The sequence below is a fragment of the Bos taurus genome, unplaced genomic scaffold, assembly GCF_002263795.3.
Source record: "Bos taurus isolate L1 Dominette 01449 registration number 42190680 breed Hereford unplaced genomic scaffold, ARS-UCD2.0 Leftover_ScbfJmS_713, whole genome shotgun sequence".
Lineage (NCBI taxonomy): Eukaryota > Metazoa > Chordata > Mammalia > Artiodactyla > Bovidae > Bos > Bos taurus.
In genome coordinates this window covers 685,660-712,796 of record NW_020192012.1, presented here as the reverse complement: position 1 = coordinate 712,796, position 27,137 = coordinate 685,660, and the positions used below count along the sequence as shown (strand labels likewise).

The following is a 27,137-nucleotide window of genomic DNA, read 5'->3' as shown; positions in this document are numbered from 1 at the left end:
TCTGAAATGCAGTACTTGGATGCAATCTCAAAAACGACAGAATGATCTCTGTTTGTTTCCAAGGCAAACCATTCAATATCACAGTAATCCAAGTCTATGCCCGAACTAGTAACACTGAAGAAGCTGAAGTTGAACAGTTCTATGAAGACCTACAAGAACTTTTACAACTAACACCCAAAAAAGGATGTCCTTTTCATTATAGGGGACTGGAATGCAAAAGTAGGAAGTCAAGAAACACCTGTCGTAACAAACACCCTCTTCCAACAACACAAGAGAAGACTCTACACATGGACATCACGAGATGGTCAACACTGAAATGAGATTGATTATATTCTTTGCAGCCAAAGATGGAGAAGCTCTATACAGTCAGCAAAAACGAGACCAGGAGCTGACTGTGGCTCAGACCATGAACTCCTTATTGCCAAATTCAGACTTAAATTGAAGAAAGTAGGGAACACCACTAGACCATTCAGGTATGACCTAAATCAAATCCCTTATGATTATACAGTGGAAGTGAGAAATAGATTTAAGGGCCTAGATCTGATTGATAGAGTGCCTGATGAACTATGGAATGAGGTTCATGACATTCTACAAGAGACAGGGATCAAGACAATCCCCATGGAAAAGAAATGCAAAAAAGCAAAATGGCTGTCTGGGGATGCCTTACAAATAGCTGTGAAAAGAAGAGAAGTGAAAAGCAAAGGAGAAAAGAAAAGATATAAACATCTGAATGCAGAGTTCCAAAGAATAGCAAGAAGAGATAAGAAAGCCTTCTTCAGTGATCAATGCAAAGAAATAGAGAAAAACAACAGAATGGGAAAGACTAGAGATCTCGTCAAGAAAATCAGAGATACCAAAGGAACATTTCATGCGACGATGGGCTCGATAAAGGACAGAAATGGTATGGACCTAACAGAAGCAGAAGACATTAAGAAGAGATGGCAAGAATACACAGAAGAACTGTACAAAAAAGATCTTCACGACCCAGATAATCACGATGGTGTGATAACTGACCTAGAGCCAGACATCCTAGAATGTGAAGTCAAGTGGGCCTTAGAAAGCTTCACTATGAACAAAGCTAGTGGAGGTGATAGAATTCCAATTGAGCTACTCCAAATTCTGAAAGATGACGCTGTGAAAGTGCTGCAGTCAATATGTAAGCAAATTTGGAAAACTCAGCAGTGGCCACAGGACTGGAAAAGGTCAGTTTTCATTCCAATCCCAAAGAAAGGCAATGCCAAAGAATGCTCAAACTACTGCACAATTGCACTCATCTCACACTAGTAAAGTAATGCTCAAAATTCTCCAAGCAAGGCTTCAGCAATATGTGAACCGTGAACTTCCTGATGTTCAAGCTGGTTTTAGAAAAGGCAGAGGAACCAGAGATCAAATTGCCAACATCCACTGGATCATGGAAAAAGCAAGAGCATTCCAGAAAAACATTTATTTCTGCTTTATTGACTATGCCAAAGCCTTTGACTGTGTAGATCACAATGAATTGTGGAAAGTTCTGAAAGAGATGGGAATACCAGACCACCTGATCTGCCTCTTGAGAAATCTGTATGCAGGTCAGGAAGCAACAGTTAGAACTGAACATGGAACAACAGACTGGTTCCAAATAGGAAAATGAGTACGTCAAGGCTGTATATTGTCACCCTGTTTATTTACCTTATATGCAGAGTACATCATGAGAAACGCTGGACTGGAAGAAACACAAGCTGGAATCAAGATTGCCGGGAGAAATATCAATAACCTCAGATATGCAGATGACACCACCCTTATGGCAGAAAGGGAAGAGGAACTAAAAAGCCTCTTGATGAAAGTGAAAGTGGAGAGTGAAAAAGTTGGCTGAAAGCTCAACGTTCAGAAAACGTAGATCATGGCATCCGGTCCCATCACTTCATGGGAAATAGATGGGGAAACAGTGGAAACAGTGTCAGACTTTATTTTGGGGGGCTCCAAAATCACTGCAGATGGTGACTGCAGCCATGAAATTAAAAGACGCTTACTCCTTGGAAGAAAAGTTATGACCAACCTAGATAGCATATTCAAAAGCAGAGACATTACTTTGCCAACAAACGTTCGTCTAGTCAAGGCTATGGTTTTTCCAGTAGTCAGGTATGGATGTGAGAGTTGGACTGTGAAGAAAGCTGAGTGCCAAAGAATTGATGCTTTTGAACTGTGGTGTTGGAGAAGACTCTTGAGAGTCCCTTGGACTGCAAGGAGATCCAACCAGTCCATTCTGAAGGAGATCAGCCCTGGGATTTCTTTGGAAGGAATGGTGCTAAAGCTGAAACTCCAGTACTTTGGCCACCTCATGCGACGAGTTGACTCATTGGAAAAGACTCTGATGCTGGGAGGGATTGGGGGCAAGAGGAGAAGGGGACGACAGAGATTGAAATGGCTGGATGGTATCACTGACTCAATGGACATGAGTCTGAGTGAACTCTGGGAGTTGGTGATGGACAGGGAGGCCTGGCGTGCTGCGATTCATGGGGTTGCAAAGAGTCGGACATGACTGAGCGACTGATCTGTTCTAATCTGATGCACAGTAGTTGAAGAAAACAAAGTCTTATAAATTGCTACAAAGCTGACACACACATACAAGAAAACTCCCTCTTGCCTTGAAAATGCTAGATACAATTCAATGAGAAAAGCTAGAGCAATAGAGAATTGAACAATCAACTTAGACCACTCCCACTAGTACCACAGCCTTGTCTAACTCAATGAAACTAAGCCATGCCCGTGGGGCAACCCAAGATGGGCGGGTCGTGGTGGAGAGATCTGACAGAAAGTGGTCCACTGGAGAAGGGGATGGCAAACCACTTCAGTATTCTTGCCTTGAGAACCCCATGAACAATATGAAAAGGCAAAATGATAGGATACTGAAAGAGAAACTCCCCAGGTTAGTAGGTGCCCAATATGCTACTGGAGATCAGTGGAGAAATAATTCCAGAAAGAATGAAGGGATGGAGCCAAAGCAAAAAGAATACCCAGCTGTGGATGTGACTGGTGATAGAAGCAAGGTCTGATGCTGTAAAGAGCAATATTGCATAGGAACATGGAATGTCAGGTCCATGAATCAAGGCAAATTGGAAGTGGTCAAACAAGAGATGGCAAGAGTGAACATTGACATTCTAGGACTCAGAGAACTAAAATGGACTGGAATGGATGAATTTAACTCAGATGACCATTATATCTACTTCTGCGGGCAGGAATCCCTTAAAAGAAATGGAGTAGCCATCATGGTCAACAAAACAGTCTGAAATGCAGTACTTGGATGCAATCTCAAAAATGACAGAGGGATCTCTGTTCGTTTCCAAGGCAAACCATTCAATATCACAGTAATCCAAGTCTATGCCCCAACCAGTAACACTGAAGAAGCTGAAGTTGAATGGTTCTTTGAAGACCTACAAGACCTTTTAGAACTAACACCCAAAAAAAGATGTCCTTTTCATTATAGGGGACTGAATGCAAAAGTAGGAAGTCAAGAAACACCTGGAATAAGTAACAGGCAGATTTGGCCTTGAAGTACAGAATGAAGCAGAGCAAAGTGTAATAGAATTTTGCCAAGAGAACACACTGGTCATAGCAAACACCCTCTTCCAACAACACAAGACTCTACACATGGACATCACCAAATGGTCAACAGGGAAATCAGATTGATTATATTGAACGTGAACGTGAAGTCGCTCAGTCGTGCCCGACTCTTTGCGTCCCCATGGACTGTAGCCTACTTGGCTCCTCTGTCCATGGGATTTTCCAGGCAATAGTACTGGAGTGGGTTGCCATTTCCTTCTCCAGCGGATCTTCCCTACTCAGGGATCGAACCCAAGTCTCTCACATCATAGACAGACGCTTTACTGTCTGAGCCACCAGGGAAGTCCATTGATTATATTATTTGCAGCCAAAGATAGAGAAGCTCTATACAGTCAGCAAAAACAAGACTGGGAGCTGACTGTGGCTCAGATCAAGAACTCCTTATTGCCAAATTTAGACTTAAATTGAAGAAAGTGGGGAGAACCACTAGACCATTCAGGTATGACTTAAATCAAATCCCTTATGACTATAGAGTGGAAGTGAGAAATAGACTTAAGGGATTAGATCTGATAGACAGAGTGCCTGATGAACTATGGACGGAGGTCCATGACACTGTACAGGAGACAGGAATCAAAACCAACCCAAAGAAAAAGAAATGCAAAAAAGCAAAATGGATGTCTCAGGAGGCCTTACAAATAGCTGTGAAATGAAGAGAAGTGAAAAGCAAAGGAGAAAAGGAAAGATATACCCATTTGAATGCCGAGTTCCAAAGAATAGCAAGGAGATATAAGAAACCCTTCCTCATCGATCAATGCAAAGAAATAGAGGAAAACAATAGAATGGTAAAGACTAGAGATTTCCTCAAGAAAATTAGAGATACCAAGGGAACATTTCTTGCAAAGATGGGTGCAATAAAGAACAAAAATGGTATGGACCTAACAGAAACAGGAGATATTAAAAAGAGGTGGCAAGAATACACAGAAGAACTATACAAAAATACCTTCACAACCCAGATAATCACGAAGGTGTAATTACTAACACTCATCTAGAGCCAGACATCCTGGAATGTGAAGTCAAGTGGGCCTTAGGAAGCATCACTATGAACAAAGCTAGTGGAGATGATGGAATTCCAGTTGAGCTATTTCAAATACTAAAAGACGATGCTGTTATGTCAGCAAATTTGGAAAACTCAGCAGTGGCCACAGGACTGGAAAAGGTCAGTTTTCATTCCAATTCCAAAGAAAGGCAATGCCAAAGAATGCTCAAACTACTGCACAATTGTACTCATCTCACAGGCTAGAAAAATAATGCTCAAAATTCTCCAAGCCAGGCTTCAGCAATATGTGAACCGTGAACTTCCTGATGTTCAAGCTGGTTTTAGAAAAGGCAGAGGAACCAGAGGTCAAATTGCCAACATCCTCTGGATCATTGAAAAAGCAAGAGAGTTCCAGAAAACAAAACAAAACAAAACTATTTCTGCTTTATTGACTATGCCAAAGCCTTTGACTGTGTGGACCACAATAAACTGGAAAATTCTGAAGGAGATGGGAATACCAGACCACGTGACCTACCTCTTGAGAAACCTGTATGCAGGTCAGGAAGCAACAGAACTGGACATGGACCAACAGACTGGTTCAAAATAGGAAAAGGAGCACGTCAAGGCTGTATATTGTCACCAAGCTTATTTAACTTATATGCAGAGTACATCACGAGAAATGCTGGGCTGGAGGAAGCACAAGCTGGAATCAAGATTGCCTGGAGAAATATCAATAACCTCAGATCTGCAGATGACACTATCCTTATGGCAGAAAATGAAGAAGAACTAAAGAGACTCTTGATGAAACTGAGAGAGTGAAAAAGTTGGCTTAAATCTCAACATTCAGAAAATGAAGATCATGGCATCCAGTCCCATCACTTCATGGCAAATAGATGGGGAAACAGTGGAAGCAGTGGCTGACTTTATTTTTGGGGGCTCCAAAATCACTGCAGATGGTGATTGCAGCCATGAAATTAAAAGACACTTACTCCTTGGAAGGAAAGTTATGACCAACCTAGACAGCATATTAAAAAGCAGAGACATTACTTTGTCAACAAAGGTCCATATAGTCAAGGCTATGGTTTTCCCAGTAGTCATGTATGGATGTGAGATTTGGACTAGAAAGAAGGCTGAGCACCAAAGAATTGATGTTTTTGAACTGTGGTGTTGGAGAAGACTCTTGAGGGTCCCTTGGACTGCAAGGAGATCCAATCAGTCCATCCTAAAGGAGATCAGTCCTGGTTGTTCTTTGGAAGGACTGATGTTGAAGCTGAAACTCCAATGCTTGATGAGAAGAGATGACTCATTTGCAGAGACCCTGATGCTGGGAAATATTGAAGGCAGGAGGAGGGGGGGACGACAGAGGATGATATGGTTGTATGGCATCACTGACTCAATGGACATGGGTTTGAGTAAACTCCGGGAGTTGGTGATGGACTGGGAGGCCTGACATACTGCGGATCATAGGGTCACAAAGAATTGGACACAACTGAGTGACTGAACTGAACTGAACTGAAAATATTGATAATGTATTGTAGGGCCTATTGAAAGCCTGTGTGCTCTAATTTTAAGTTAAATATGATGGTAAGAATTAATAAAGAGGATAGTGCTAGAGAGGGTAGTACTGATTGACAGCTCATCATATATACAGCATTGTTCAAAAGCATTGAACATATCTAGCATTTTTTCTTACCTGTCTGGTATTAAATAACAGTTTTATCTAATTTTACATTTTCAGTCCATTGAGACCTAATCAATGACCCACTGTGCACGGCTAGTGTGCAGCTCAGCCATGTGCCCCTCCACCCCATAGTGCAATCCTCACACAGGTCCCCAGGGTGTTCAGGATCCCACCCATCATGAGGGTGGATATCACAGCAATACAGATGGTTTTGAGTTTCTAGCTTTTTTTTTTTTTTTTTTTTTAGCTTTTTTGAAATTCCTGTACTTACTTCTAACCAGGCTACAAACAGGTCATGGACTGGTAGTAGTGCACAGTCCTCACTGTGAGTATCACTGTCATAGTTAATCTTTGCAGCAGCCTTCTGAGAATCAAGAAGGCTATCCCTACCTCACCTTTCAGACAAAGACTATGAAGCACAGTGGGCTTTCCAACCTTAACAGCCCACACTCACCAGGTAGCAGAACTTGAATCCAAACCCAGTCAGTGCCCAGAGGAGCCAGTATTTGTCCCTGACTCCTGCTCCTCCCTGTGTGCTTGTGTCATTTTAACTACACGTGAAGGAAGAACAGTTTGGTTTAGGCCATCAGATGAGGACCTCCTCAAATATACCTTCTACAGTCCACAAACCTCCTTCATCCATACCCATTCTGTTCTCCTCTCCTGGTGATAAGAATCTCCAAGGTCAGTGATTGCACCTTGTGTCTTTAGATGCTCTTAGTCCATTCATCATCCCAACCAAAGCAATGGTTCAAGAGCAGGAACTGTTCATTTTCCGGACAAAGAAGCTGAGATTCAGAGGTTGAGATGCTTAACTGAGCATCTCAACTAAGACTATGTGGCTGTAGGATGTCCAGAACCTACTTTGTCAAGGATGGTGCCATTCTAATGACCTGGCACCTTGGCTGGTTACTGCTTTCCCACACCCACAGTGCTAGTGAGTAGTAGAGAAAGGACAGATCAGTGTGGCTGACTCCAAAACCAGGGCTTTCTGTTATCCCAGGCTACCTCTTAATATCTCAAAGTTATAAAGTTGAGAAGGAAGGTTTGCTCTCAGTAATCATTTGTTCATTCCACAAACATTTACTGAGCACCCTCGGTGCATAGACACTCTGATGGAAGCCATAATCAGTGAACAGGGCACAGTTTCAAGTCTTTTTCTCATTTAGTTTAGTGAGAAAAAGACTACATGTGAACACTCACACTCAGGGCAGCCTACATGCACAACATAAAGAACAGGCCCCTTGTTTAAAAATAAAGTCTCTTAAGATGGTGACACAGGACACTAACCTAGTATGGTTCAGTTTAACACGAGAGGTGCTCAGGGTAATACATAAATCCGAGTTACTTAGAATGACTACTGATCATAATGTGACTTCCTAGAAGCGGTGACAACTGGGCTGACCCGGGAGAATGAGGATATCTCCCCTACATGGACCTTCTCTATTTTTTAGACCAGAGGGTATTCAGGAGAATCACTGAGTCATCATTTTGCCTTAAACATCAGTCATCAAGTGTCTCCCCCACAGTACACCCTCATCACCTACCTCTGGAGCTGTGATACATGCCCAGGGGAGACATGGAGATGTGCTGTCCTGGTCTCCCTTCAGGGACTCGTTGTCCAACAGCTGTTAAGTGCTGCCAGTGGGCAACCTTAAACCACCAGCCCCTCTGGGGGCAGCCTACGTGCAATGATCCATCCGGGTGGAGGTATAAAGGCCTGGTCATTGGATGTGTCGGGACAACCCCAAAGAGCCATCTTCATTCCAGACCCCCATGGGGTCCGCTCAGGTCATCTGGCCAGTGATCCAGCTTGATCCTTTCCTCTGCCTTACCCTGTTTCTTCCCTCTTGATTCCACAGTGTTGACCCCAAGGGCACCCCTGATACACATCCCAGCACTAAACTCCATCCGAGTCTGCATCCCAGAGAACCAGCCTGCAACACGTATCAGAAAACATTCCAGTATTTGGGGAGGATTTTTATTGAAAATTACTGGTTACACATGTATTTATAACATTTTAAAAACCCCCAATAAAACACAAAATGGTAGACACAAGGACCTTTTGTGTGAATGTGGTTACCTATGGTTTAAAATTCACAATCTAATGTTGTCTGACCAAATTAAATTAAGTTATGTGTTAATAACAAAAGAAAACTATATGTTGAACCATATGAAACTGCCACTTTATCACTTATAAAAAAGACTGAATGTTAGCAGTTCCACATGGCTGAATCTAATTAAAAATATCCATTCGAATTTAAAATTTAGAGAACATTGTACTTATGAATAATTCATGGGTAAATGATATAGTTAATGAATTAAATTAGGAATTAGAAAATACATAATACTATGGCTATCAACGGTGTTGAGTACCAAAACTTGCAGGTTGCAGCTAAAGTGGATCTTAGGGAAAAAGTCAGCTTTATATATTTATATTAGAAAAATAATGGTGTAAATAATCTCTTTTCAATTTAAGAATTTAGAGGAAAAACCTCAAAGTTAACGAAAAGTTGAAGGAAAATGATATGGTGAATTGGGGAAAAAAGAGAGTATCAATCAAGGAGAAAGTTGATTCTTTGAAAACAGGAAAAAGTTATGCAAGATTATTTATAAAAAAGAAGGCTAAAAGAAAACTAGAAAGCCGAAAGAACAACAGTCTTTGTTAGAGATGCTGCAGATATTAAACATATAAGATATTGTGAATAAATTTATGCCAATCAAGAAAAACTCACAGGAAATAAGTTATCAAAATGACTCTTTGAAATAACACACTGAATAGGAAAAAACATAATTACCAAAAGTTACCCAGACAATGTGGCTACACAACACTGTGAATGTGATTAATGCCACTGGATTATGTGACTAAAAATGGTTATATGGTAAATTTTATGTTATATATACTTTACCACCATTTGTAATGTAAAAAAAAAACTAAAATCCTCTATCTAGAAGACAGTCTAGCACATGTCTGTCCTTCATTAGCAAATCCCTTAGAAGGGCTCCTATTTTGAGAAAGCATATTTTCTCTTCCTTCTCTTTTAGAACATATAATATTTTCCTTCAGTATTTAACCATATATCTATGTTTTTGTTGTTGTTGTTACTTAAACTAGGCTTAAACCAGGGCTTCCCTGGTGGCTCAGGGGGTAAAGCGTCTGCCTGCAATGCAGGAGACCTGGGTTCGATCCCTGGGTGGAGGAGGGCATGGCAACCCACTCCAGTATTCTTGCCTGGAGAATCCTATGGACAGAGGAGCCTGGTAGGCTACAGTCCACGGGGTCGCAAAGAGTCAGACACGACTGAGGACTTCACTTTCACTTTCTTTCTTTCACTTTCACTTTCTTTCACTTAAACTGTAGTATATTGTATGTTTTCCTATCAGTTTTCTCTATAGTATTTTAACCAGAGGTCTTTTGGTGGAAAAATGGATCCTAGTCACATTAAAGGAAGTGGTGACACAAAACAGCAACTTCACACACTCTTCAAGTAAACAGAATCCCTGATATAACTGGAAAGTAATATGTAAATCTGGAAACAGTAAAAAAAAAAAAAAAAAAAAAAAAAAACACCTGTGACAACTTTGTCTCAAAACTTAGAAAATGAGTTTGGCTCTGGAGTCTCTCAAGACACAAAACCTGGGAGACAGCTATTATTGGTGGCCTGCACCTCTAATTTGGATAAGAAAGAAAGTAATATAACATTTAAGTAAACATAATAAATCCTTTTTCAAGAGCTTGAAATCATTGAGTGAAGTTGGAGAACTCACATTTTGTAATGTGTAAATATTTGTTGCTGGTGTAAAACATGTAGAATATAGTTTATGCAGTGCAAAACCTATTGGAAAAAAGCCTTTGGAATAGACATGAACTCATGGTAGAATCACAGTGTTGACTCAAAAATTGTGAAGGCTGAGGACTGTCCACTGGAAACATTCATAACCTCATGGTCACTGTGAGTAATATTTTGCTATCCTTTTGTAGTACACCTGAGGGAGAAAAAGACAAAAACAACATGTTTAAAAGTTTTAAAGTCCTCCTCCTAAGGCAACACATTTCTAGGTTTCCTTCTTCATGTGAAGCAATCATCTTACTATTGAAGACACAGTTTTAGAAAACCAGGGCTATATTTATTCTATGGAGGAAGGAGCCCCATTAAAACCCCCAGTGGGTCTGGACGTAATGCCAAATAACCTGTAGATCTCCTAGATTTCTGATCATTCTAATTCACAGATATGCTTTATCACTACAATAAATTGATAAGAAAAATCATTTTATTCCCTGAAATAAATTAAAAACAGTAACAAAGAGGATAGGAAATCTAGCATCTGAACAGGGTTTGTCATTTTCACACATAAAAGGAGCACAACAAATTTGGATGTTAGTATCAGGTTGTTATCTTTATATTTTATAAACTCTGATTGACAGGCACTGAAACACTGGCATATATGTATGAAATATCCTGGTGTTTAATTTATGCGGCAAAGCAGTTATAGGGCCTATAGAGATGTGATCTGTGGATAGTGGGTGCCAAGAATGAAAAGAGAATCAAAAGTTCTAATGAGGTGGATGAAACTGGAGCCTATTATACAGAGTGAAGTAAGCCAGAAGGAAAAACACCAATACAGTATAATACCGCATATATATGGAATTTAGAAAGATGGTAACAATAACCCTGTGTACGAGACAGCAAAAGAGACACTGATATATAGAACAGTCTTATGGACTCTATGGGAGAGGGAGAGGGTGGGAAGATTTGGGAGAATGGCATTGAAACATGTAAAATATCATGTATGAAACGAGATGCCAGTCCAGGTTCGATGCACGATACTGGATGCTTGGGGCTAGTGCACTGGGATGACCCAGAGGGATGGTGTGGGGAGGGAGGAGGGAGGAGGGTTCAGGATGGGGAACACATGTATACCTGTGGCGGATTCATTTTGTTATTTGGCAAAACTAATACAATTATGTAAAGTTTAAAAATAAAATAAAAAAAAAAAGTGCTAACAATGACTCAACCAAGAGACTTCTCTAAAATGTAAGATGATACCCAATAATAGGACAGATCTGTTCCAGACCTTTGAGCTCTTGAATTCTACCAAATTCTAGCTGAACTGGAAGAGATACAGGTCTTCTCAGTGTATACTCAGAACACAGAGGAAATGAAGTGCTGTCGAGTTGCACAATCATCAGTTTTTAGTAGCTATGTTGTATCTCGGTTCCTTACAGATGCGCATAACAAAATAAAATAATGTCAGGGCTTGTGAAGCCTTATCTCTAAACATGTCTGGCCAAAAGAACTACTTCAAGTGTAACTCTGTATCCTCAAAGAAGAATGTGAAAGTTTCATTTGAGTTTTTTAAACAGAAAATGTATCGTCTATCAGAGGCTGACTTGTTTCACAAACTGGGTTGCTTCAGTTCAGTTTAGTTTAGTTGCTCAGTCGTGTCCGACTCATATGATCCCAGATCTCTTTCATAAAACCTGACCACAAGAGCATTTCTGGGTGCTGTAAACAAAGTTATCATGAGATGGAATGAACTTCACACACGAAACAGAAAAGCACTAGGACACCCACCTTCATAGTAAGTGCACTTTCTTATTCTCTTGAAATGCTATACATTTAAATGTCACTTAAGGAGAAAAATAAACCCTCCAAGAATGCTTGGGCCCACTGGCTTAAATCTGAGGCTATTTCCGTTGTAATGGAATTTAAAAATAAAGCCTTTGGTGGGGGTCAGGCGGAGGGGTGGGGCGCGGTTGGTTAATTGCATATCATCACCCTCTTCCATTTTATTAAGCTAGACATATTTTGTGATTATAGATTTATGTACTCTTTTGGTGAAACTAAAAACAGTTAAAGGAACAAAGGAAAATTAATTTCATTTTCTACTGCTTAATATTCTTTCAAAATCATCTGGTTCCTTTCTCTATAACCCTTCTCAATACAATTTTTTTATAAAGAAAATATTATTTTTAGCAACTTTTAACTGAAAAGGACTTTGGTTCATGGTCTGAAATACCTGATCTGAATACTGCAAAGGATCTTCAGCAGTTGGGGACCCCTGATTTACAGTCTCTAAAGCAACCTAGAAGAACTATGGGTTTATTTGTTTTATTATTGGGAGGCAAGGTTTCTACCTACAGCCTTTAACAAAATGACCCCACTTTTATACCGTAAAACGCTCTATATTCTTCAAGCACTTAAGCATGTGCTCTCTCATCTGATCCCTGTGATAAGTGTGAAGAAGCCAGCAGGGCTGTAATTTGCTCTACACACAGGTGAGGACCTGAGGCTCAGAGACCTTGGGGGACACAAGGCCATGTGGATGCTAAGTGCCTCTTCCATCTATTCAAATGGGTCCAGGCTCCTGGAGCTAGGATATGAGAATTTTATAACTTTCTGGGCTGTATTAGGTGATGTCATGAATAGACAAAATGACACCTCTGTTACACCCTGGGAACAAAGAAACTTCAAAAAACCTCAACCAGATCTGCTTCATCACAGAACAGAATGGATGATAGGTATGTATTCTTGGAGCTGAACTGTGTCCCTTCTGAAAGGCTGTTGCTGAATCATGAAAGACACTGCGATTCTTGGCATCCAGAGAAGAATTCAATCTGGGGCTAGTGAGGAGGCTTAATCATTCAGAGCTTTTGTGTAATAAAGTTTTATTAAAGTATAAAAAAATAAAAGAGATAGAGAAAGCTTCTGACATAGACATCAGAAGGGGGCAGAAAGAGTGCCCCCTGCTAGTCTTTAGGTGGATGTTATATAGCTACTAATAGTAGCAGTGTTAGTCAGTCAGTTGTGTCTGGCTCTTTGCGACCACATGGACTATGGCTTGCCAGGCTCCTCTGTCCATGGGATTCTCCAGGCAAGAATACTGGAGTGGATTGTCATTCCCTTTTCCAGAGGATCTTTCCAACCCAGGGATCTAACCCAGGTCTCCTGCATTGCAGGCAGATTCTTTACCCCTTAAGCTATAGGGAAGATCGATATAGCTACTAGCAGTCTGCTAATTAGAGAAAGGAAATGTCTCAGAACTCAGAGACTGGCACCAGGCCCCTCACAAACAATGTGAATTTTGAGATAACATTGGCACAAGGTGAGTTGTTCCTGGCCATAAAATGATTGACATGAATCTTGAAGAAAGGCAGGTTTCTAAGCAAATGCAGTCTCATTGACATAGCTTATGAGAACATTTGCATGAGTAAAACGTACTGGTTTCTCATGTCAATTCTGAGTCTTAGGGGGAACCCACTTGAAGACAGAGTCTAGGGTAAATATATAGTTCATTTGCATAGTTTAAGACAAACATTTCCATAAGAAAAATGCTTTGGTTAGCTCAAGGTTTGAGAAAGTTAAGTTCAGGTGGAACCAGTTATCCTTATGGCAACACAGAATTTTAAAAGAAACCTCTTTTTAAATTTGTATCAGTTCAGTTCAGTCGCTCAGTCCTATCCTACTCTGCGTCCCAATGGACTACAGTACGCCAGGGTTCCCTGTCCACCACCAACTCCCAGAGCTTACTCAAACTCACGTCCATTGAGTCACTGATGACATCCAACCATCTTATCCTCTGCCATCCCCTTCTCCTCCTGCCTTCAATAATGCCCAGCATCAGGGAGTTTTCAAATGGGTCAGTTCTTCACATCAGGAGGCCAAAATATTGGAGTTTCACCTTCAGCATCAGTGCTTCCAATGAATATTCAGGACTGATTTCCTTTAGGATTGACTGGTTTGATTTCCTTGCTGTCCAAGAGACTCTCAAGAGTCTTCTCCAACACCACAGTTCAAAAGCATTCATTCTTCAGTGCTCAGCTTTCTTTATTGTCCATTTCTCACATCCATAAATGATTACTGGAAAAACCATAGCTTTGACTAGATGGACCTTTGTGGTCAAAGCAATGTCTTTGCTTTTTAATGTGCTGTCTAGGTTGGTCATAACTTTTCTTCCAAGGAGCAAGTTTCTTTTAATTTCATGGCTGCAGTCACCATCTACAGTGATTTTGGAGCCCAAAAACATAAAGCCTATCATTATTTCCACTGTTTTCCCATCTATTTGCCATGAAGTGATGGGACCAAACGCCATGATCTTAGTTTTCTGAATATTGAGCTTTAAGCCAACTTTTTAGCTCTCCTCATTCACTTTCATCAAGAGGCTCTTTAGTTCTTCACTTTCTGCCATAAGGCTGGTGTCATCTGCATATCTGAAGTTATTGATATTTCTCCCAGCAATCTTGATCCCAGCTTGTGCTTCATCCACCCAGCGTTTCTCATGACATATTCTGCATATAAGTTAAATAAGCAGGGTGGCAATATACAGCTTTGATGTACTCCTTTCCCGATTTGGAACCAGCCTGCTGTTTCATGTCCAGTTTTCACTGCTGCTTCCTGACCTGCATATAGATTTCTCAGGAGGCAGATAAGGTAGTCTGGTATTCCCATCACTTGAAGGATTTTCCACAGTTTGTTGTAATCCACAGAGTCAAAGGCTTTGGCATAGTCAATAAAGCAGAAGTAGATATTTTCCTGGAACTTTCTTGCTTTTTTGATGATCCAGCGGATGTTGGCAATTTGATCTCTGGTTCCTATGCCTTTTCTAAATCCAGCTGCTTAAACATCTGGGAGTTCATGTTTAACATACTGTTGAAGCCCAGCTTGGAGAATTTTGAGCATTACTTTGCTAGCCTGTGAGATGAGTACTATTGTGCAGAAGTTAGAGCATTATTTGGCATTGCCTTTCTTTGGGATTGGAATGAAAACTGACGTTTACCAGTCCTGTGGCCACTGCTGAGTTTTCCAAATTTGCTGGCATATTGATTGCAGCCCTTTCACAGCATCATCTTTTAGGATTTGTATTAGCTCAACTGGAATTCTATCACCTCCACTAGCTTTGTTCATAGTGATGCTTCCTAAGGCCCATTTGACTTTACATTCCAGGATATCTGGCTCTAGGTCAGTGATCACACCATCGTGATTATCTTGGTATTGAATATCTTTTTTGTATAGTTCTTCTGTGTATTCTTGCCACCTCTTCTTAATATATCTGCTTCTGTTAGGTCCATACCATTTCTGTCCTTTATTGAGCCCATCTTTGCATGAAATGTTCCCTTGGGATCTCTAATTTTCTTGAAGAGATCTATAGTCTTTCCCATTCTATTGTTTTCCTCTATTTCTTTGCACTGATCACTGAGGAAGGCTTTCTTATCTCTCCTTTCTATTCTTTGGAACTCTGCATTCAAATGGGTATATCTTTCCTTTTTCCCTTTGCCTTTAACTTCTCTTCTTTTCTCAGCTATTTGTTAGGCTTCCTCAGACACCCATTTCACCTTTTTGCATTTCTTTTTCTGTGGATATAAATTTGTATAGACAAGGGGAAAAAATATATCACTAGTAGTTTGTTTCCTCCTGCAGCTTAAGAGAGAGATAAAAAATGTCTCATACTTGCAACCAACTCCCTCCATTTGGAGCCCCCGGCTCTTCTTGCCTGTTACCCTCTCACTTCCAATTTTACATGTTGACGTCCTAAACCCCCCAGTACAACAGAATTTGACTGTATTTGGAGATAGCATATTTAAAGAGGCAATAAAGTTAAAATGAAATCATACAAGTGAGTCCTAATCTAACAGACTGGAGTTTTCATAAGAAGAGACCAGGACACAGGCTCACACAGAGGGAAGAACATGTGAGACACAGAGGGAAGATGGTGTCTACAAGACAAGGCGCGAGACCCCAGAGGAAACCAACCCTGCTGACACCTTGACCTCTGACTTCCAACCTCTAGGGCTGTGAGGATATACGTTTCTGCTGTTTAAGTCTCCTTCTTTTTGGTCTTTGTATGGCAGCCCTTGCAAACTACTGCCCCCTTTAGCTTTATGTATCTAAAAGGTACTTTCTCTATTTCATGGATCATCCAAAAGGGTCAATCAGACAGTGATAGGCTCACCTGAGCTACGAGTTCAACAAACTGTGATGTGGAAGCACCTTCTCCCAGATATTGGGTTTTCTTTTCAGATGAATGAATTCTGTTCATTAGTGAAAACCTTATGACTTAGGCTAATGCTCCCCATGTTATAGCTCTGAACAATGCATTGATATCTGACTCTTGCACACTCAAAAAACTGATAATCTGATAGTTTATACTCCTAAGAGGATGCAGAGTATGCAGAAGTAATGTCAAGATGGGATGAGAATTAAGAAATGTATTTCTTTCTGTAGAGGTGACCTGAGCCAGTAGCAGGACTGAAATCCACGAGTGAGTTTCTGGCACCCTGTGAACTTCAGTGACTGGCCCAACCTTAGCTACCAGGTGACAGGTGCAGTGTTCTCAGGCTCGACACAGAGTGCAGCACCTAGGACAGCACCCAGCCTCCCAGCAATTTCCCCTCTGTGCTCCCTGGACCAGCTCAGTGACCTTCAGTGAACTCTGAATGCACTCTCCTCATCCATGACATGGGATAAAAATGGGCCATCAGGAGAGTAAGTGAAATCATACATGTGAGAACTATATAAAATAAATTATTAAGAACTACACAAATGTAACTTACCATTAATATTGTTAGAGTAGGTGCAGGATTACTAGGTCAGGAATCACAAGATTTCTAATTCTGTGACCTATGTCTGCTTCAGTGTGTATGTTACACTTGATTTAAAATATTTACTGAAAAAACAAATTTATAATTCTGTGTCTGCTGCACTAGCTTAACACCAGTTACATACATAGGGCCACGTTCCTTCTAAAGCACCTTAGTTTCCTTACCTGTACAAAGAGAGGGTTGAATTCTATTATCTTATTATCTGAACCAATCTAAAATTGTGTTCTATTTCTCATTACTCAATGTCATGATAATATAGTTTTAAAATGAAGACTTTGACATACAGGTGGGAACACCTCTTTTTGATGTGAAATGCCTAAAGACAAAACAGCAAAAGAGTTTGGGAGATTCCTGGCTCTCTAGGTCTCAGGAGGGATGGTCTGACTGGGAGACACTCTAGTGGATCAAAGCACTCTGTGAATTTCAGGCATAAAAAAATTACAGAGTCCCTTGTTCAGCTTCTCAACATTTGCACACAATGTAAGTACTTATGAAAAGTTCAGAATACAGACTTCCTTTTCCCTAAACCTAAGCATGAACTCTAGCTCTGCCAACTCTTCAGCCAGCTCTGGGACCCAGGAAGTCTACACGATAAGCAGCAGTAGGTCCTGCTCTGCATTTCCTCATTTCTACAGAGGATTGAGAGGAGACAGTGATGAACTCAGGCCACATTTTAGATAAATCTTTAATATGCAAGTACTTAAGATACTGGGGCATGTTTTATTTAAGACATTTTAAATATTACACAAATAACACATAATCTTATTCTGTTTATAAGTGAAAATCTGGGAAAGGCAGAAAAGTATGAAGAAGAGGACATACAAAGATAATTTAACACCCAGAGAAAAATTTTCGATGGGGAAGCCACATCCCACCCTGAGCCATGCATGTTAAGGGGCAAGAACACCAGACCTTCCTTTCCTCCCTCTGTCTTCCCATGGACCGCAATCCCACTCCCACCTTGTCCCAGAAAGAATTACAGATGGCTGCATGACAATGGCTAAGCCTCTTAAACCAGACCTTGGTTACCAGTACACCTCTGTTAGAAAGATACCACGTGACCTGAATATTACTCACTGAGCCCCTTCCTCACACCACACACAGTGCTTAGTGCCTCACACACCTCATCTCTGAGAAAGTGCTCTGTAAACCTTTGGGCACCATTCAGACTACACTGTGAAGGTATTGTGAGTTCTTGATTTGTCCTGATGAAAATTTCATCTTCTAGAATATAGAGGAAGCATGGCGGGGGTGTGGGGGGGGGCAAATGGACCTAATTCTAAACAACAAAGAATTAGGGAGAAAGTGATACTTTCAGGTAAGAGTTTTCTTTACAGATTACAAAATGGAAGAGACCTACACCTTTCTCTGGAAGATCTACCTAGAATCAAAATATTTCAAGATTTTTCCCCTTAAACTCTCAAATTTCCTGGATATTCCTCAACAGAACTTGTATCACAAATGTGCTGAACACCAATCAGAATGAATGTAAAAGGTCTTCAAAATGAGGGTGTTCAGTGCTCTATGAAAATCTCAACTCAGATTCCGAACATGTGGAAAGTTGAATCCAAAATCTCTGTCTCAGGCACATATGTGTGCACACAGAAGGGTTCACAACATCCCGACCCCACCCCCAGCACTGCTGCAGATTCTCAGCAGACCTGCCTTCCATCTGCCACATGTTGTTAAGACCCAGTCGTGAAACTTCCTCTCTGGTGGCTTCTAATTGAAAAGAGCACAGAGTACTTATTCCCAGATCCTTGGTGGAGATCTTGTGAACAGTGAACCCTGGAGGCGAATTTTAATTACAGCTCCCCGCAGCAGGCTCACCTATATTGCCCTTTTGGTGAGGACAGCAGCCTCCGCCTCGCCCAGTTGTTGCACCATCTTGTAAAATAAGCTGTTTCTATCTCGCAGCAAATTATGTGTCCGATTATATTCTTTCTCTGTCCCTGAATCCAAAACCTGTTAACAGCAGAAAGAAACCCATTAGCACACAGTATACCCCAGTAACATAACTCAGACAATATTTCAAAAGGGGGCAGGTCGGGGAGAATTTGGGTGGTAGGACTGATAATTAAATGGTTTGATTACTCTGTTTTACTAGATAGACAATGGCCCAGCCCGACCTTTCATTATTATATGGTTATAGGAAAGGAAGAAAATGAAAATTTTAGAATATGATTACTGGAACTGAACAGTCTGTAGCATTTTATATTCTGCCCAGGGCATTTGAGGTTGTTATCATTAGTTAGTGCTTTTAGCTCTCCGACTCTGAGCTTTGAGGGCTATGTATACAGATATACAGAGTTGGGAAATGTCTTGATTCAAGAAAATCAGACTGCATTTATCTAAAAAGTAGGTTGACATCATACAAATCACATGGCAATGTACTGACAACAAATTAATCATCAAGTTGATTTGACAATCTGAGCAATATTTTGGTGGGGGGGGAAAGTAAATGCTTCCGGAATTTCTTTACGGTCCTGGATAACGTCAGCCCCTACTAGACGGACTAAATGTGAGGCTGAAACTCCATTACTTTTGCCACCTAATGGGAAGAGCTGACTCACTGCAAAAGACCCTGATGCTGGGAAAGACTGAAGGCAGGAGGACAAGGGGACAACAGAGGATGAGATGGTTGGATGGCATCAGCAATCCAATGGACATGAGTTTGAGCAATTCCAGTAAGTAGTGAAGGACAGGGAAGTCTGGAGTGCTGCAGTCCATAGGGGTGCAAAGAGTCAGAAACTGACAGACTGAGCGACTGAACAACACGAGGGGCAGAATCCCTTGTCCAAGAGGTTAAGATGCTTCTTGACGTTGGCTGTGGTTGTAGTTTATTATTATGAGAGTGGAAGGCTGGCAAAAAGAGCTGTTATATAAGCAGCTTTTGCAGAATTGCTCTGCACAGAAGGCATTTCTAGAAATGCAGTTTTCTTTGGGGTAAGACTATAAAACCAAATAAGAAATTGAGCTCCAAACTGAAGCAATCACAGCCTGCACAGCACATAGAGCAGCCCAACCTGAACTGCCTAGGATCTGAATCTGTTTTCACAAATTACTTTTATTTGCTTCTTTCTCTTTCTTTGTTAAGCTGCCTGTCTTTCACCCCTTTTATTGCTCATTAATAAACCTGCTAATTGGAAATTGAAAGGGAGAGGAAAGGGCTCTTAAGTTTGCCTTTCTACTTATGCCTTGGTTAATGGTTATGGAGGAGGAAAAAGTACCTGAAATAATTGATCCAAATACTAGAACTACAAAAACAGTTCTGATATTACTGATGCTGCTGCTAAGTCTCTTCAGTCCTGTCCGACTCTGTGCGACCCCATAGACAGCAGCCCACCAGGCTCCGCCGTTCCTGGGATTTTCCAGGCAAGAACACTGGAGTGGGTGTTCCATTTCCTTCTCCAATCCATGAAAGTGAAAAGTGAAAGTGAAGTCACTCAGGCGTGTCCAACTCTTCACGGACCCCATGGACTGCAGCCAACCAGCCTCCTCCGTCCATGGGATTTTCCCAGGCAAGATTACTGATTGGGGTGCCATTGTACTTCCGTTCTGATGTTATGTGAAGTTTATTATTTCATTAATAGTTCAATTTAAAGTAAATGCATCTAAAGAGAATAATGTGTTATGGGCTTACCTGGCTGGTCAATGGTAAAAGAGCTCCACCTGCCAAATGCAGGAGTCATAGGTTTGATCCTAATCCAGGAAGACCCCACATGCTGTGGGAGCAAATGTAAGTTCATGGCACCACAACTACTGACCCACATGTCACAACTACTGAAGCCTGAGTGCCTAGAGCCTGTGCTCCACAACGACAGAGCCTCTGCAAGGAAAGTCTGCACTTGCTGCATACTAGAGAAAAAGCCACACAGCAAGCGAGACCCAGTACAGCCAAAAAAATAAATTTAATTAAAATTATTTTTTTAAAAAAGAAGAGAATATGCTGAACTCTAACAAAAGACACAAGTTATTTTTTCCTACACTGGGTTACAGTAACTCATCCTTTTATTTTAATTGGAAACATTTTTTAAAGAGTCTCACAAGGGTATAATTTTATTAATTTTTGTTTATACTGTGAATCATTGTAATGAAGGCAGCTATTCTCAAAAGAGTCCAGAATATTGAAAGTCTCATCTACAAATTAATTTGCTGTATGCCAATTGAGATGCCCAATTAGGATGCCCTGAACTGTGAACTTTACTAAGCATAGCATAATAGAACATAACTGCTGCTCTGAAGTTTGAAGAAGAGAAAAACTGCAGTTAAAACACAGGTCTCAAAATATCTATGTTCAATAGATTCTAGAAAGATTAGGTAAGAGTATATATTGAACAAAAAAGACAATGTCTCTTTCTAGGTAGGTACTGGAAAAGCTTCTACCTGGAAATGAATGATGATTAGAAACTCTCTTCAACCACACATAAAAATTAAACTCAAAATAGTTTTAAAGACCTAAGATAAGGATGGGCATTATAAAAAAAAGGAAAACACAGGCAAAAAAAACTCTTTGACATAAAATGCAGCAAGTATTTTCTTTATCGTCTCCAAAGCCAAAGAAATAAAAAGCAAAAATAAACTGGATCTAATTAACCTAACAAAGGCAGAACTCACATTAGGGGATTCAAGAAGCTGTAAGATGGACATAGACTGGAAAAATGGCCGGAAACAGAATTTTACCAACTTAGCCTTTACATTTACTGCTTGAGCAAATTTTAGATATTTCAGAATAAATTAAACATAAGCAATCTAAATTCTCTTGTGGTTCAGAAAAATAGTATATTTTAGATTTTTAACATCCCTTATAAAAAATAACATTGTATCATTTTCCACTATGTTCCCTCACCCTTGCGTGTAACCACTAGTTAAACTATATACTAAATCACACATTTAATTGGGTGATAATAATCCTGACCCCAGGATCTTCCAGGAACCCCAACCTTGAATTACATATCAAGTCTGTAGGTTAAGTAAAAACATTATGTTGGCAAGTAGGTGAGTACATTAGCTTTCAATGAAGAGTGTTTATTTCAAACCTGTTTATGGTGCAATATTCTTGTAGGCTGTCTAACTAAAAATAAATGGACCCACTGCAAGATAAAATTGATCCATTCATTGGCGAAAGATTTGCCATCAGTGAAAAAAGAGGAATTGCAAGGAGAGGTGGGTGAGTGGGCATGGATAGGTGGGGCAGGGAAGGATGGAGTTTAAAAGCCGGATAAGAAATGATGACACAAACAATAGAGATGAGGACCTCCAACTTTATCGGACAAGTAGAGTTGCAAGGGAAGGTCTGTGTTCCATATTCTTCTGTTTTCTTTTGGTCGCCAGGTGATGGGGGGACAAGGGGGGAACAGGTTGTCCCAAACTTGCTTAGGTGGGTCCCCCTCAATGGTAAAAAATGGGTTTGGCCCTCTGTGATTTTTTTCTCTAGTGGGGACTTTTTGGGGGCAACATTAGTTATTAATTTCCCCAGAAAAATCCCTTTTCCCTAGGACCTTTTTAAAAAATTTAATAAAATTTAAGTTTCTTCCTTTTTCAGCCAGGGGGGGGTTGATTAAGGGCTGGTTATAGTCACCTCCATAGTCACTTATCTCTCTCTGTTCACGTTTGTCAGCAAAGTAATGTCTCTGCTTTTAATATTCTGTCTAGGTTTGTCATAGCTTTTCTTCTAAGGAGCAAGTGTCTTCTAATTTCATGGCTGCAGTCACATCCACAGTGAGTTTCTGAGCCTAAGAAAATAAATCTATCACTCTTTTCATTGTTCTCCCATCTATTTGACATGAAGTGATGGAACCAGATGCCTGTGATCTTAGTTTTTTGCATGTTGAGTTTTAAGCCAGATTTTTCACTCTCCTCTTTCACCTTCATCAAAAGGCTCTTTAGTTCCTCTTTGCTTTCTGCCATTCAGGTGATATCATCTGCTTATCTGAGGTTACCGATATTTCTCCCGGCAGTCTTGATTCCAGCTTGTGCTTCATCCAGCCCAGCATTTCGCATGCTGTACTCTGCATGTAAGTTGAATAAGCAGGGTGATGATATACACCCTTGAGGTACTCCTTTCCTAATTTTGAACCAGTCCATTGCTCCATGTCCGGTTCTAACTGTTGCTTCTTGATCTGCATACAGGCTTCTCAGGACATTTTGTACCTTATGTTAAACCCTAATTCATATTAATATAGATGGGCCATTCTCTGCATATAGGCAGGTCATAGTATGTATTTATGTGGCTCATGCATTCTGTGTACAGGCAGGCCTCAAAGATATTTTGAATATCAAAATAAACCAAGTTATATGAATGTTTTGTTTCTCTGTGCAAATAAAAGTTATGTTTATACTATACTGTAGTCTAGTGATGTACAATAGCATTATATATAAAAAATGTACATACCTCAATTTCAAATACTTTATTGTTAAAAGAATGCTAACCATCTATGCATTTATAGGGTAAGTAACATTAAAAGCCACTGATCACAGATCAGGATAATAAATATAATAATAATAAAATGGTTTTGAAATACTGCAAGAATTATCAAAATCTGACAGAGACACGAAGTGAGCAAATGCTATAGGGAAAAATGGTGCCAGTGTACTTGCCTGACACACATTTGCCATAAATGTCCATTTTTTTAAAGCATTATCTGCGAAGCACAGTAAAACAGGTGGGCCTGTATTTCTGAGTGTTCTTATACATAAATCAACACACATCAGGACACAGGTGAGAACTGATCTGTGAGAATGTGTGTATGTTCTCATGGTATCAGCTCCACCAAAACTGATCCATCTGTGCAAATGGGAACATCTGTAAACTTTGCGTAAATGGACTGAGATATGTAGGGCACCGAGGGCTGTTCATTACCACAGGACTGTGAGTTCCAAACTCCAGTGAAGAGAACTAAAAAACCAGGGGACTTCCCTGGCATTCCAGGGGTTAAGAGTCTGTGCTTCTACTGCTGGAGGCATGAATTCGATCTCTGGTCAGAGAACTAAGATTCCACATGCTGCATGGCCTCAGACCCCCCAAAAAGAAAAAGGCAATTCAAAGAAAACTTGATTCTGATCATTCCTAGAGTTCAGTCATCAAAGCTATAGTCCAAATGTCTTTTCTGGGTAACCATAGGGTTTTACCAATTGCCCATGGAGAGTGTCACCAGTGTCAGTAAGCTTACATTCTTCAATCTAAAGACACTTGGTGTCTTCCCTGATTGCTCAGTGGTAAAGAAACTGCCTGCCAATGCAGGAGACGTGGGTTCAATCCCTAGTCCAGGAGAATCCCACATGCTACAAAGCAACTAAGCCCATGCACCACAACTATTAAGCCTGCACTCTAGACTCCATGAACCACAACGATTGAGCCTATGTGCCACAACTATTGAAGCCCTCTCACCCTATAGCCCATGCTCTTAACAAGAGAAGACACCACAGTGAGAAGCCCACACACAGTAACTAGAGAGGTGCCCGAGCAGCAACAAAGACCCAGCCCAGCCAAAAATAAAGAAATAGATACAATTATAAAGACTCTTAAAAAAATCTTCTGTTATTTGCTTGCAGTGGCCCCTTTCTGTTTTTCCAACCAGGTTGCTCTCTGATGATAACACAACTTGTTAGACACTTGCTCCTGGATCTCTCTTCACGCATCAAACTCAACATAATCAACACCCAATGCTCCACACAAAACCACCCCTTCATCCGTCTCCCCCACTTACTCTCATTACATCTTTCCCAGGCTCACAGTGTTTAAAAAACAAAATAAACTCTTTCCTTAATCATAATCAGTGCAAATGAATTTGAAAAGTAAATAAATACTAGCTATGCCCCAGCACTCTGAAAAAAAATTCTTTAAAATGATGTTTTTACTTCTAGCTTCTATATGTGTTCTTTTTGTTGTGCTGTTGTTATTTTTTTGGAATGTGTTCTTAAAGATACAAGTTCAAATATTTAAACAAAATGGGATTAATGTGAACATACTGTTATATGTGTTTTCATTTCATATTTCATAAAAATTTACATTAATTGTTGCATAATATTATAGTACATGTGATCATTTATTTAACAAATCCTCTACTGCTTGATCGGAGAAGGCAATGGCACCCCACTCCAGTACTCTTGCCTGGAAAATCCCAGGGACAGGGGAGCCTGGTGGGCTGCCATCTATGGGGTCACACAGAGTCGGACACGACTGAAGCTACTTAGCAGTAGCAGCAGCAGCTACTGCTTGATATTTATGCAGCATCAAACAGTTAGCTATTATAAATAACTGTCTTAAATATCCCTGAAGCTAAATCTTTGCAAACAATCTGAACCATTTTCTTCACATAAATTCTCAGATGTGCAATTGCTGAGAGTCAAATATGAACCCCTTGAACAGCAAGTATGAATTCCTTGGACAGCAAGGAGATCAAACCAGTCAATCCTAAAGGAAATCAATCCTCAATATTCATTGGAAGGCCTGATGCTGAAGCTCCAATACTTTGGCCACCTGACACAGAGAGTCAACTCATTGGAAAAGACCCTGATTCTGGGAAAGATTGAAAGCAGGAGGAGAAGGGGACGAAGGATGAAATGGCTGGATGGCATCACTGATACAATGAACATGAACTTGGGCAAACTGCAGGAGATGGTGAGGGATAGAGAAGCCTGGTGTGTATCAGTCCATGGGGTCACGAAGAGTCAGGCATGACTAGGTGACTGAACAACAACAAGGTATGAACATTTTCAGGAGGAAGCTGTTAAACTGCTAACCTACCCCCAGAAGTATAATTCCATTTTCTGCTCCCACCCATTTCCCTGCATGTTCACAAATCCAGGTGATATAGCTTTGTTTTAGTCGACATCAACTTGATTCCAAGAAGTGGAATCACTTTCCCAGGATGTCTTGCTGGAGGCATAACAGCTCCTGGCTCCCCGTCCCGTGCACCTGCCTACTCTGGTCCATGTGCTCTCACTTCTCAGATTAAACTTCTGAATTCCAGCTCAGCACTCAACACTCCACCCCAGGATGTCTCTTCTACAAAACTGTCCTTCTAACCTCTCTATTCTTCATGTACATGAGTCAGCTTCCTTGGCATCACTAGGTAGTGGTGAAGGTTGAATATAAAAATGTGTGTTACACACTCTGTAGTTCATTTTCCTGAGTGCTTTGCAGGTGTCTATGTCTTCATTCACTGTATCAGGACATCATACTTTTGCTTATGCTGGTCCCACCTCCTGGAATGCCTTTCACATGCATTCCCACCTGCTGAAACCCTAACGACACATCTCTAAGTCTGTCTCACATGTCTAATTCCTTGGAAATGCTCTCCGTGTCTCCTCATGTGGGTTTGTTCCAACTCTAAGAGATGTTATGTCATTTTTTATATACATCTATAAAAACTGTGACCTTGTTCTAGCTTACAAAGCTAATATAGCCATTTTCTTGTTTCTTCAACTAGACTGTATATGTTGACATCAGGATCTGTATTGGATTTGATTTTTTCCTATTTGTATTACCTGTGGTGCCCTGAGACAAAGAAACTTCCACTGGGAGCTGAGATTTTTAACTCAAGCCAGAGAAATTTATGGGAAATCTATTACCATATTATTTAGGTATAAGATAAATCAGACAGAGACAGACACAGCAGATGGATCCTATAGCCATAAATACAACTTCAAATGGCCAACACCTCATTCTCATGGGACAGACACCACCTTCCACAGCATAAGTGGTTACGGTCATTTTACACCCTATGAAAATGATGACAATTTTTGTCCAAGTATTTACTCTTGGTGCTTTACATGTCTTATCTTAAATTGTACATCAGGCCTACAGGTTACATCCTTTGACTTCCATTTTGCGTAAGAAAATATTTAGGCTTAGATAAATTAGTCTGTCTGAATATCAGAGCTAATAAGTAGCAAGATGCGACTCAAATCCACATATGTTGGCCTCTTTTCCATCTGCTGATGGGCCTCCTTATCCCCTGGATGGCCTGACAACTTATCATGCCCCTCTGTGTAGACAGAACAGAGAAAGTGGGGAGAGGTGTAGTTGTAGTTAAAGGAACAGGCCTACCATAGAGATCTTATGGTCAGAGAGTTAAAGCATGACGTGGACACAGGCATATATGTGGCGAGTGAGAGTGAAGAGGGTACTTGCGGGCAGGTGGACCAGCCATCAGCAGGAAGAACCGGCACCCACAGCCAGACTGAGAGAGAAATCTGCATAAGTGGGACACATGGTGCCTGGGGAATAGGCCAAACAGACTTCATGCCCTGCTTGGGGCAGAAAGACTCATTTT

The 27,137-nt window shown here is 40.6% G+C and overlaps 2 protein-coding genes across 2 annotated transcripts in view; both read right to left on the bottom strand.

Annotated features, from left to right (window-relative positions):
• The window catches only part of LOC101902462 (ATP-binding cassette sub-family C member 4), a gene marked incomplete at its 5' end in the record, with an annotated part of 36,685 nt that extends 28,797 nt beyond the window's left edge, over positions 1-7,888 (bottom strand). The window contains one exon of the mRNA XM_059884489.1: positions 7,805-7,888. Within this exon, the coding sequence (XP_059740472.1) occupies positions 7,805-7,888 (84 nt within the window). The remainder of the gene's footprint in view (positions 1-7,804) is intronic.
• Positions 7,889-9,344: 1,456 nt separating this feature from the next.
• Positions 9,345-27,137, bottom strand: part of LOC528412 (ATP-binding cassette sub-family C member 4) — a 209,142-nt gene continuing 191,349 nt past the window's right edge. Inside the window, exons 30-31 of the mRNA XM_059884492.1 lie at positions 18,691-18,822; positions 9,345-10,225 (exon numbers count right to left, since the gene is read on the bottom strand). Coding sequence (XP_059740475.1) covers positions 10,139-10,225; positions 18,691-18,822 — 219 coding nt within the window. The 3' untranslated portion in view covers positions 9,345-10,138. The remainder of the gene's footprint in view (positions 10,226-18,690; positions 18,823-27,137) is intronic.